This window comes from Calidris pugnax, unplaced genomic scaffold (genome assembly GCF_001431845.1).
Source record: "Calidris pugnax isolate Ruff unplaced genomic scaffold, ASM143184v1 scaffold124, whole genome shotgun sequence".
NCBI classification, from domain to species: Eukaryota; Metazoa; Chordata; class Aves; order Charadriiformes; family Scolopacidae; genus Calidris; species Calidris pugnax.
This window is the reverse complement of record NW_015090914.1, coordinates 1,412,756-1,425,013: the sequence shown is the minus strand read 5'-3', so window position 1 is coordinate 1,425,013 and position 12,258 is coordinate 1,412,756. Positions and strand designations below refer to the sequence as shown.

Genomic DNA, 12,258 nt, shown 5'->3' with positions numbered 1-12,258 from the left:
GTCAAACATATGGAAACAGGATAGTTCAGGCACAGAAAAACAAATACAACTTGTGATAGTCACTTGTTAAGGGCCTTTCTGCTACTTTCTGAACAACTTATTTCAGAAGATTCACATAAACAGAACCCACCTTTTTGATGAGGGACTATTAAGTCACTTGCTTTTACAGGCTCAAATTCCTGCCAATGGGGAAAAAATAAAAAATGACTTTCATATGAGGTGCCTTCACTAACAGGAACTTTGAGAAGCTTTGTAGGAAACACATTCTTATGGGCTCACTCCCACACAGTTACTTGAATTAACAGTGGAAGAGAGAAAAGTCTAAACACAGCTCAAGAAGCATCAAAAAGTAGCAAATTCATAGAATTGATACTCTATGAAAATAACAGACACTGCTCATGAAAATTCCTTTGGAAAGGAGATGTGGAAGTACAAGAAAGGTCTTAGATCTCTGATGAAAACAAAAATAGAAACTAAGGGTCAAGAAAAAAGGGAACAGACTTTGAAGCAACGCTAAGAAGATATTTATATAATTGTGGTGGATAACAAGCAAATACTGCTGCTCAGAATTACCATTCCAACACTGAAAATCTGAGAGGAGTAGGAATTCTTATGATTCCTTTGTGTAACTTCCCAGATTTCAACTGTGCTAACATGTTTCTCTTCATACCACTCCAGAAGTGGGTATTTTGGGGGCTTGGTTTGGGGTTTTTTAATCAACACCTATATTTCCTTCAAGATTTTCAGCTTCACTGAGAATGGTTTTGCATAGCCATAGCTTTAAGGATGCCAACACAGGGCATGCAGAGTCATAGAATCATTCAGGTTGGAAAAGACCCTTGGGATCATTGAGTCCAACCATCAGCCCTACTCTACAAAGTTCTCCCCTACACCATATCCCCCAACACCACATCTAAAGGACTCTTAAACACATCCAGGGATGGGGACTCAACCACCTCCCTGGGCAGCCTGTTAAGTGTAACCAGCCAAGCAGCAGCATCAATGGCCAAATGAATTTGCACTGAAACAAGGTCCTAAGCAGTTTAAATTCATCCAAATGGTCAATGTAAGTGGCTATACTCCAAAACAAGCCAGTGTTAACCACATAGGAGCTCCACTGACATTAAAACAACATCATAACCAGTCAGTAACTACTACACATTAACAGAACCAGAACATAAACTTGTTACAAATTAAGGAAGAAACTTCTATAACAATGACTAGAACTGACCTTCCAGTTCACTGCGCATATTTACAGAGATCTTCAGGTAAAACTCAGAATAAGATAAACTCTCAAATTTTTGCCTGAAGTTCAAGTATCTGATCACAAGATTTTATAGGAAATTTTCTATTTTCTTGAGAGAGAACACTTAGCTTTTAATAAAAAGCAAAAAAGTTCAACAGTTAAAAAATACATTACTTCTAGAGTGTAGAGACACCTCACCAAAAATGTTCTAAGTAATCATTTACCTTTGATTATTTTTCCTTGTGTTGTTTCGGAAAATATGACGGAAATCAAGCAGTTTATGCTAGAATTTAATCCCAAATGTTGCAGTATATTAGCATCATTATTTACATACTGGTATCGCAATAGGGAAATACTGCATTTCACATTCATTTAAGAGGAAAAAATCAATTAATAAAGAATAAGAAGGTGCACACACTAGAAACACAAGCCATTTAGCTGGAATTCTCTGAAGCTCAACTCTTGAACAGTTGATCTTGGTAGCAGACTATCAAGATTACAGGATAAAGTATATGACTTGCCTTTATGAGGCAATCACTATTCCTCCCTCAGGAGGATTTACATAAAGCACCTTCTTATCCAGTAAGCCAAATCCACACATTGGAAGTAACAGACATTATGCCAACAAGAAAATACAAATGAACACACAATCTGTAGAGACAAGTGCTTTCAGAACGCTCGATTCACTTTGTAAGTATTATTGCAATAGAAGTGGAAAGGATGTGACAGTAATTAATTGACATACATCATATTTAAGGCACTTCGATCTCTAAGCAGTGCAGGATTAACAACTCTATGCTTATTAAAGTACTTATTATTTATGTTACAGTAGTGCCCAGAGGCCCTAAGACCTCTCTTGAGTATTAGAAAGTCATTATCACATTGAGTCAAAGAATTCCATTTCAGATTATATTAAAAAAAACCAAAATATATTCTTTTAAGCCAAAATACTACCTCTACAAGCTTTACTACAGCTTTTGCTTTTTAGAATCATAGAATTGTCTGTGTTGGAAAGGACCTTCCAGATCATTTCATCCAACCATCAACCTCACTCTGATCAAAACCATCACCAAACCATGTCTCTAAGCACTAGGGCAACCTGGCTTTTCAATCCCTCCAGGGATGGGGCCTCAACCACTGCCCTGGGCAGCCCAGGCCAAGGATTAGGAAAAATGTTTCCACAGAAAAGGTTCTTAATCTCCAATCTGAACCTCCCCTGGGACAACCTGAGGCCATTTCCTCTTGTCCCATGGCCTGTTCCTTGGGAGAAGAGACCGACCCCCCCTGGCTACACCCTCCTTTCAGGGAGTTGGAGAGAGCCAGAAGGTCTCCCCTCAGCCTCCTTTTCTCCAGGCTGAACACCCCCAGCTCCCTCAGCCTCTCCTCACAAGACTTGTGCTCCAGACCCCTCACTAGCTCCCTTGCCCTTCTCTGGACCCGCTCCAGCCCCTCAAGGTCTTTTTTGTGGCGAGGGGCCCAGAACTGGACACAGCCCTTGAGGTGGGGCGTCCCCAGTGCCCAGTCCAGGGGGACCAACACCTCCCAGGTCCTCCTCCCCACGCTGTTCCTGACACAGGACAGCTCATCTTTATTTTCAATGTCAGAAAGCAGTAAAGCATAGTGCACATTTTTTAAACAGAAAGCCAGAAGCAGCACAGCTCTGACACGTCTGTGCCCTAGACTTCTCCCCACATTTCAGGCCATTGGGTCTGAACACACAGATTTACCTTCATTTACCACTACCTGTAGAACAAAGTTTGTATAACTAGATTGCTGTCTCTCCACCCTCTACAGAGCAAAACCCCAAACCAAACCCTAGCATTAGTAGTTCTGTGGGAATTGTGAATCCAGCTAGCAAAAAAAAAAATCTGGGACAAATTAGTAGGCTCTCAAAATTCTCACTGAGATCAAACTGCTGAGTGTTAAAGTTCACATGGAACAGGCAGAATCTATACAAACTTCTCAGAGGCATTATTGAAACAGATGGTTCAATAACACAAGTTTCCAAACAAACTATTGTATATAAAGAAATTCGTACAATCTGCTGTTGTAAAAATTAATGCCTTTTTTTGACACATACTTTTGCCAAACTTCAAAAGCTGTACTGTCATGTCCTGCATAATCAACTTTCGGGTTATACTAACTGGCCTACTGAGTCTGTTCATTAGATTTGACTTGTAAAACCTGTTGGATGAACACCAGCACAGCTCTCTCCAGAGAGTCTAAAAAAAAAAATCTAAATTATAAATTATTTTTAAAAATCATTAGGTATCCCTTAGTACCAAACAAATCACAAACATTCCTCAGATTACTCTGCTTAAGTCAGTAAAGCTAGTTAGTCAGATGTTACATTTTCATCTGCTATGAGACAAAACACCTGATTTATGACCAAGTAGCCTGGGTTGAGCGACACAGGACTAACTTTTATTGTAATGCTGATGCCTGAATTCATGAAAATATTCACTTTATAGCCAGGCAGGCTCTGTGGGATTCAAGGTTAGTGTTTTCAAGCCTTGCCAGGTGCAGGAATGAGAAGGAACAAGGCCTGGGCATTTGATCCAGGCTGCCAACAGGATTATTTCATACCATGAACATCACATTCAGTATAAATTCTTAGAGAAGTTTGCTGCATAGGTCTCTCTCCCTTGATGGTGGTGGGTCCAGACAACTCCTTGCCCTGGTGCCAGACCCCTGAGCCCTTCCCTTCCTCCCAGAGCCATTGCCTTCAGTGTCCAACATTTGCTGTCCCTGCTGACAGAACTGGCTGAGTATAATTCTTGTATATCTTATATCAGTATCAGGATTAGTACTGGTTCTTTAGGATTTTTGTTAATTATTTAGTCTTATTCTAGTAAATCTAGTTGTATTTCAACTCTCATGTTTCTTTATGTTCCCCAAGTCCCCTCTCCAGGTGGGGAGGGGTCATCAGGTGATAGAATAATTGTCTAAACAACAACAAATTCCTGTGTGTTTTCTCAAACCATAACACCAATTATTCTTGGTGTTACGCTGGCAGAGCAGGCACAAGCCTGCCAGGGATGAGAAGTTATCTATCTGACAAGGACACTCCTACTGCATCCCATAGGTCACAAGCCCCAGCAGACAGCACCTACCACAGCTCTAGAGGCACACAGTACGGGCTTAAACTGGACTGTAAAAACACTACCTGAACTTTGCTGTAGTTTGCTTAGTTGAGTGAAAGACTCAGCAGAAGCTGTCAACATGTCATAATTTCTCTACGCTCGATCCCCCACCCAACTAGTTTTTCCCTGACCTGTTTTACGTGTATTTTACAAAAAGGTTTCATCTGTTGCAGTGCAATCCTGAGCAATTTAAATGGTTCCTTAATTTCCATAGTTTAACATTGGAATTGAATAGCCTGTTCCAGCAAATCATCTCTGGAATTCATATGCTCTTAAATGTTTAATGAAGAACAGATTTTCAATGAGATTCCCTATTTTCCTGTCTCAGGGAAGGATCTTACCAGATTGCAAAGCTTCACTTCTCATTATTTTTAAAGAAAAAATTACTCCACTGGAAGTATGAGACCCCAGGTTCTACCTTTGCTCCAGATAAACAGAAAATCTAAAGCACAGTACAGCACTTCGAGTATTCTTCTAGAATTAACAGTATGCCCATCAACAAAATGAATAGTTTTAGAAAACAGAAAACATACTTTGAATTCTCCTTTGACATGTCACCTTCTTTCTTACATCCTCAAAACTGTTCATTAGGATCTGCAAGCAAATTTCACAACCAGAAACGAATCTGAAAAAAGTAAACTTTAAGAATTCCTTTGACATGTCACCTTCTTTCTTACATACCTCAAAACTGTTCATTAGGATCTACAAGCAAATTTCACAACTGGAAACTAATATGAAAAAAGGAAACTTGAAGTTACTTACTGTAGATTCGCTACTTTTACTGATACAGGAACGTGGGGAAGCTGAGTGGCCCATTTCAGTGTAATATCTTGATAAACATTCAGCATTTTACTGTGGTTTCCAACTAAAGTGTTTATTGTTCCTTCTTTCACTGTTGAAGATACAAAAACAGTTTTAGGATTAAAGATTTTCAGGAGTCAGTACTTTTCTTTGAGACTTATATTACTGAACTATTTTTTTTTTCCTTCGAAGCCATTACTTGTTATAGATGAATTTAGTATCATTAAAGTGTCAAAAGTTATGAAAGTTACATGGCCAATTCCCAAGGATATATGGGATTAATTATGGATACTGATTTCAGTTGCATACTACACAACATGCCACAACCTTCCAAGGTTCTAGACAGCCACGTTTGGTAATTTAAAACCTGAGTAACAAAGACTCATACCTGCCATGTTAGTACATGGATTAAGTATCAGCCACTTGCACTATCCATTAAATCATTGATCTGTGAATTCTCGTGGGGAAGCTGAGTGGCCCATTTCAGTGTAATATCTTGATAAACATTCAGCATTTTACTGTGGTTTCCAACTAAAGTGTTTATTGTTCCTTCTTTCACTGTTGAAGATACAAAAACAGTTTTAGGATTAAAGATTTTCAGGAGTCAGTACTTTTCTTTGAGACTTATATTACTGAACTATTTTTTTTTTCCTTCGAAGCCATTACTTGTTATAGATGAATTTAGTATCATTAAAGTGTCAAAAGTTATGAAAGTTACATGGCCAATTCCCAAGGATATATGGGATTAATTATGGATACTGATTTCAGTTGCATACTACACAACATGCCACAACCTTCCAAGGCTCTAGACAGCCACGTTTGGTAATTTAGAACCCGAGTAACAAAGACTCATCCCTGCCATGTTAGCATGTTAGGGCAGGTGTGACAAAATACACATGGATTAAGTATCAGCCACTTGCACTCTCCATTAAATCATTGATCTGTGAATTCTGATTGAAGGTGTATGTATTTATAGGTTTCATTTAAGATCATATCTATAAAATCTAAAATGATATTTTAAGTCTAAAATAAGACATGGTGTCAAAAGTTTGAGAGAGTTTTAGAAACATTAATAGAATAGGTATAAATAATCTGTAGTTCTATAGTGGCATCCAACCAATACTTCCATACAATGTAATAAATTAGTTTCATCTCCTAACAGTAAACTTTATATGATTTTTTTTTTTTACTTCCATACAATGTAATAAATTAGTTTCATCTCCGAACAGTAAACTTTATATGATTTTTTTTCTTAATCTCTCAGTAAATGACAGAAGGTCCTCAAACACTAGTTTACTCTGCCAAAAATCTCTTTATCTTCCAAGTTCCTTGCTTTGATAGCAGCAGCAAACTCACTCAAACACTACACAAGTAGCCTCAATTTAGTTATGAGTACTCTGCCAAAAATCTCTTTATCTTCCAAGGTTGTTACTTTGGTAGCAGCAGTAAACTCACTCAAACACTAGACAAGTAGCCTCAATTTAGTTATGAGAATATCTATTCAGATTCTAAAAATTATGACACTTCACACTAAGGAAGATTTAAAAATAAATACACTTCATCCAAAAAGAGAGCTTCAATTCCATAGATTTTCTACAAATCAACAGCTTATTCAGAAAAAATATATTTATTCAGTGGAAAAAAAAATCTTAGCTGTAAAAGTAACGAAGATAAAAGTTGAATTTTCCTTTTACAAACCTGAACAATAAGGAATGAAGCAACTTGGACTGTAATCGAGCTTTTTCATGAATCGAATTTGCCCATTATCCTTAAGGCAAAAGAAGTTTCTCTCCCCAAGCACAAAAACAGAAGAAACTGCCTGATTAAAGGAGACAACGCATATATCCAGAGCCTGCTCTCCGATGTTTAAAACCCAATCCACCTTCAAAAGAAAAAAAAACACATTCTAGAAATCAGTTGACAGCTGCATATTAAAGACAAAACTTATAGAGAAGGCTTAGAACTCATTAAGTTACAGGAGACAACGCATATATCCAGAGCCTGCTCTCCGATGTTTAAAACCCAATCCACCTTCAAAAGAAAAAAAATATTAAAGACAATACTTATAGAGGAGGCTTAGAAGTCATTAAGTTACGTAAGTATCATTAACATACATAGAAAAGCAAAATCAAGGTCTGTTTTGAATGAGAAAGTATTAGTGATCATCTTGTTCTGAAGGCAGTTGGTGACAAGTGGCATCCCTCAGGGATCAGTACATCATACATAAATATTCAACACCTTTGTCAGCATCATGGACAGTGGGATCGAGTGCACCCTCAGCAAGTTTCCTGACAACATCAAACTAGACAAGTGGCATCCCTCAGGGATCAGTACATCATACATAAATATTCAACACCTTTGTCAGCGTGGAGCAGTTGACACACTGGAAGGAAGGGATGGCATCCAGAGGGACCTGGACAGGCTGGAGAGGTGGCCCCACACAAACCTCATGAAGTTCAACCAGGCCAAGTGCAAGGGACATGGCAATCCCAGGCACAAATACAGGTTGGTCAGAGAATGGCTGGAGAGCAGCCCTGAGGAGAAGGGCTTGGGGGTGTTGGGGCCAGTTCTCCTGCTCCCAATATAAGGGGGACATGCATGACTCAATATAAGGAGGACATGCAGTTCACTGAAATATATTTAAAAATACACATCCCATTCAAAAGGAGAATGTCCTACACTATTAAATCCAAGAACAGATTATTACCATCATTTAAATCTGCCTCTGTACACATCCTTAGGCAAGGGGAGAGAGCAAGAGCTGGTAATTTTATCTTACCAATACATGTAAATGGAAAAACAGACAAGGTTTTGGGTGTGTAAACCAATATTGACACTTGCAGTCACTAACAGATACCATTCATTCTGAAGAATGTGGATATGATAGTTGTCTACTTTTCCAACTACATCCCTTGATATAATAAACAAGTACTGACACCCTGCCTATATCCTTCCATCTTTAAATGCTACTATTGCTTATTGATACATTTCATTGGTTTGTTATTTCAGCTCCTCTGAGAAATTTCAACTAATTCGCAGATGCAAAAATTCCTTTTGATTGCTGCCAAGATGGTTAAACAGAAATTCAGAATATCTGAATTAAAAGAAATATTAAAGCACTTTCTATAGGAACAGCATCAATCATTTTGCTTAAAGAACATAGAATGTGTTAGCAAACATACTGGTATACCTAATATATGAAGCTGCAAGTGCCACCTTAAAAGTCATATGGGGAAAAGAAAGGAATGTCTCCATGTATGCTTCTCATTTTACATTTTAAAAAGTATGTTTCATTTGCAGCATATCTGAAGAAGCTTTCTTTTTTTTTATTTAAAAAACTATGTCTTCTCCTAATTCAAAATGTAGGATTCTGACTGACTTACTGTTCGAAAAAAATTCTACAATTAGTCACTAGAAGGAAGATGCTGTCCCAATATTTTACTGTCATACCTGAAATAAGCTGAATCTAGCATTTTATGCAGCATATTTTAGCAGATGAGCAATTCCACTGCAGGACCCAATTAAATTCTCCTCCTCTTAACTGGAGGCAGGTCAAATATTTAAAAATTTAGTCACAGGGACCTCCTGAAGGCCACTGAATCCACAGGATTTTGACACAAAGAGTCCAGGATACTGACAATTTATGCAGACATTTTTTCACTGCTGAGTTCTCTCTAAGTACAAAGAATTTCTCAAGAAGCATAAAGTTAGTTTTTAAGTCCAATACAAAGTTACAAATAGACTTAAATTAAAAACATAATCAATATTTCAGATGTACCTATTTATCATTTCACTACGGTTGAAGTTCTGCATTACAGAGACTGCCTTCGAAATAGTTATTTCCAGTACACAGTTCTCTCTCTGGTTGGTTGGTTTTGGGGGTTTTTTTGGTCTCCTTAGAACAACAGTAAGCTTTAAGGCCCAACCTTAAACAACTGAGACCCTTAACAGAAATCAACTGGAGTCTTTCCATTGCCTTTAATGGCAATTGGATCAGGTCCTTTGTCAGCAGACAACGTTCCCATTCCGTGATGAGCACTGGTCTGCAGTGTACCATACCATACAGGGTATGTAAAATAAACTGGTTTTACCGCAACTCTTTTTCCAGAACTAAGTTTTTGCTGCTCTGTTTCTTGTCTTTCATCAGCATCTGTTGCAAATGCCAGCACTTGATATCTGTTATAAGAAGTGTAAAAAAAGTAAAAAAAAAAAAAACTTCTTTGTAGTTAATCTTACATTAAGCAAAAAATAAAATATCATTAAGTATACATACCAGTAAAAGTACAGTCTAAAAAGATTGTTAGAAAGCCTACTGCAATACACATACCATCAAAGATGTTAAAATAAATATCACTGTAGGATAACAGCTAAATGTAAAGGTAGGAGTTAAAACAAACATTTCTATTCAGATTTTATCTGGTGTTAAAATAAATTCAACAGTTAAATACGTTACAGGATAGAAATGTAGACCACAAAGACGATGGAAGCAAGAAACCAACTTATTTTCAAATTTTGAAATTCAGAATCTAATAAAAAAATAAACATTTTTGCTCTTATTAAGCTTTAAAAAAACCCTCCTAAACACCATCTGATATATCTAATAGTTACACTCTCAAGCACATCCATTAGGTAGCCTAAGTAGCTCCAAACCAAGAGACAACAGTGAAGTGGCACCAGCAGGTGGCACATCTAGCAAAAGTTGGAGAGGTTTGTGGGTTTGGGTTTTGGTTTTTTTATGGTTGGTTGGCAATGAAGACATTAGAACAGAAGATGCCAACTGCCATAAGAGCTCCACACTTCTATTTGTCCTCACTTACACCTATGTAATCCTCAGTGTTCAAACTGTGCCTTCTCATTGACTCTTCTGTAGCCATTTCTTCCCTGAATTTGTGCTGGTGTCCTAACTTACTGAACTCCCCTTTTTCCAATGTATACACATCAGGTAATCTGTAAAATACTGATGTTTGCCACAAAAGTGAAATAAAAACCCAAACAAAAAAAAAAGCCACACAACAAAAAACCACCAGCCAAAACCCCCAGCTCATCTAAAACATAGCATTCAGTTCTGGAAGCCATGGAGTGCCATCAGCTCCTAAGCTCAAACCAAGACAATTCTGAATGTTCCAATTCAAATCTAACAAATAAAAGTACATATTTCTGTATATTGTCAAGTTGCAGATTTTAAATGATGACACCAGAAGCCCTCACATTCCAGATGCAGGTATTGTGGAGCTCGCATTTAAGTTTCCAAAATTATTTTACTTACATAAGTAAACTATGTACCTGGACTAAGAAATTTAATTCCTTAAAGTAAATGCTATGACCTAGTTAAAAATATTAAATAAGCTACTTTTAGTACAACTATTATGTCTTTAAGTGCCCTCTATATGAACAAATTCACTTCCCTTTTTCACATTTTCTGCTACTTATAACACATTTATAAGTAGCAGATTTAGACCTAATAAAGTATTTTTTTTCCCACTGTATTTTATTGATAGCTTTGGCTAGCACATTATCATTTTATTAACTGATCAGGGACTAATACATAGTATTCAAACCAAAATCCCACTGAACAGCAGTATGTATTGATGTTTAAGTACCAACTACCTGCATACAAATTCCTTCATCACAAAAACCTCGAGACACAGGCAACCAGCACAGACTTTCAATTCAGCTACCACATCAACTGCAGTCATTTTAATAAGAGGCATTTTGCTTTTAGATCTTGAAAGGATTCAGAATCAACACAGGAAATAATTGCTTTCAAATGAAGGCATTGGTCTGTATGAGCTACAGAAGTCAGATAATTTGAAAACTGGCAACTTGTACTGCTAAAAACACTAGACAGAACTGCTATATTTTCCACTTGCTCTAATAAGAAAAAAGCACATTTAATATAGCCACAAAAATAACTTCTTCTCTCCTTACCATATTTATCTCCTTCACTTTAGAAGGATTACTTAACTCTGTGTTAGTGTCCTAATAGTTCAGAAACACACTAGAGATTTAGTACCACAGTGTCTTAACGTTTGGGACCAAAGACCAATAGCCAGAATCCCAGTAAGAATTCCTTTAAACCTCCACCTTCCTACAATGAAGACAGCCTGCTTGTGAATCAGGGACAGACTGAGGAAAAATTTTAGCCACATTTGTTGTAAAAGTCATGAATCCACACGTAATGAAAACACATGAGATTAATTAAGAAAAAATATTTCTTCCTTACAATATCAATAAATTCTATTCTAATTTATTTCTTAGGAAAAATATTAATTTTTCTATTAGATTACTTTTATTTGCAACACATATCTTCTCCTGTATTAAGAAAACAATACACCGTGTCTATAAGATGCTCCTGCAATATCCAGAATCTAAAAAAGTACCTGATCAAGCTTAAGCAGCATAATAAGAGTATTGCTTGAGAAATGCAGGTGACAGTGCAGGGTAGTGTGACCAAGCATTGTGACATTAACATTCCCCATTCTAGATTCCCATCTGTAAAAAGCAGCATTCTAATTTTCTTTTACATGATTACCTCTGAAAAAATTCTCAAGGTACTTATCAGCCCATTCCTCCAGCTTGGTAAGACTCCTCCAGATGGTAGCCCTACCCTCTTTATATTAGCCATTTCCTACAATTTGGCATCACCCTTGGATTTCAAGACATGCATTCTGTCCTGTCACCCAGGATTAAAATGGTGAAGAAATACTGGTTCCAGTATCAGCTCCTGAGGAGCATCACTTATCTTTGCCTGCTAATTAGGACTGTAGACAACTACTATTCTGCAAGCCTGACAGCTCTGCCAGTTTTTAATCCACTTTTTTAGTTTGATTTTTTTTTAATCATGGGTTCTAGCTCTGCTCCAGACACCATACCCATTTACTGCTAGACAAGAGATTTAAAAAGCCTAAGAGCAGATCTTGTTAGCTTCAATGAAAAAATTACGAGGCAAAGCAAAGGTTAAGTTCCTTGGTCTTTTCACACCTTTGTTAAAGTTGCCTAATCTGTTTAGTACTGGATCTATTTCCTGGATCTAATTTTTTTAGATCTGAGGTATCTGTGGAAATCCTT

At 37.2% G+C, this 12,258-nt stretch overlaps 1 protein-coding gene across 1 annotated transcript in view; it reads right to left on the bottom strand.

Moving 5' to 3' along the window:
* The window catches only part of LOC106892349 (protein PTHB1-like), a 355,117-nt gene that overhangs the window by 308,811 nt on the left and 34,048 nt on the right, over positions 1–12,258 (bottom strand). The window contains exons 7-9 of the mRNA XM_014949498.1: positions 9,282–9,366; positions 6,889–7,072; positions 5,152–5,281 (exon numbers count right to left, since the gene is read on the bottom strand). Of these exons, the coding sequence (XP_014804984.1) occupies positions 5,152–5,281; positions 6,889–7,072; positions 9,282–9,366 (399 nt within the window). The remainder of the gene's footprint in view (positions 1–5,151; positions 5,282–6,888; positions 7,073–9,281; positions 9,367–12,258) is intronic.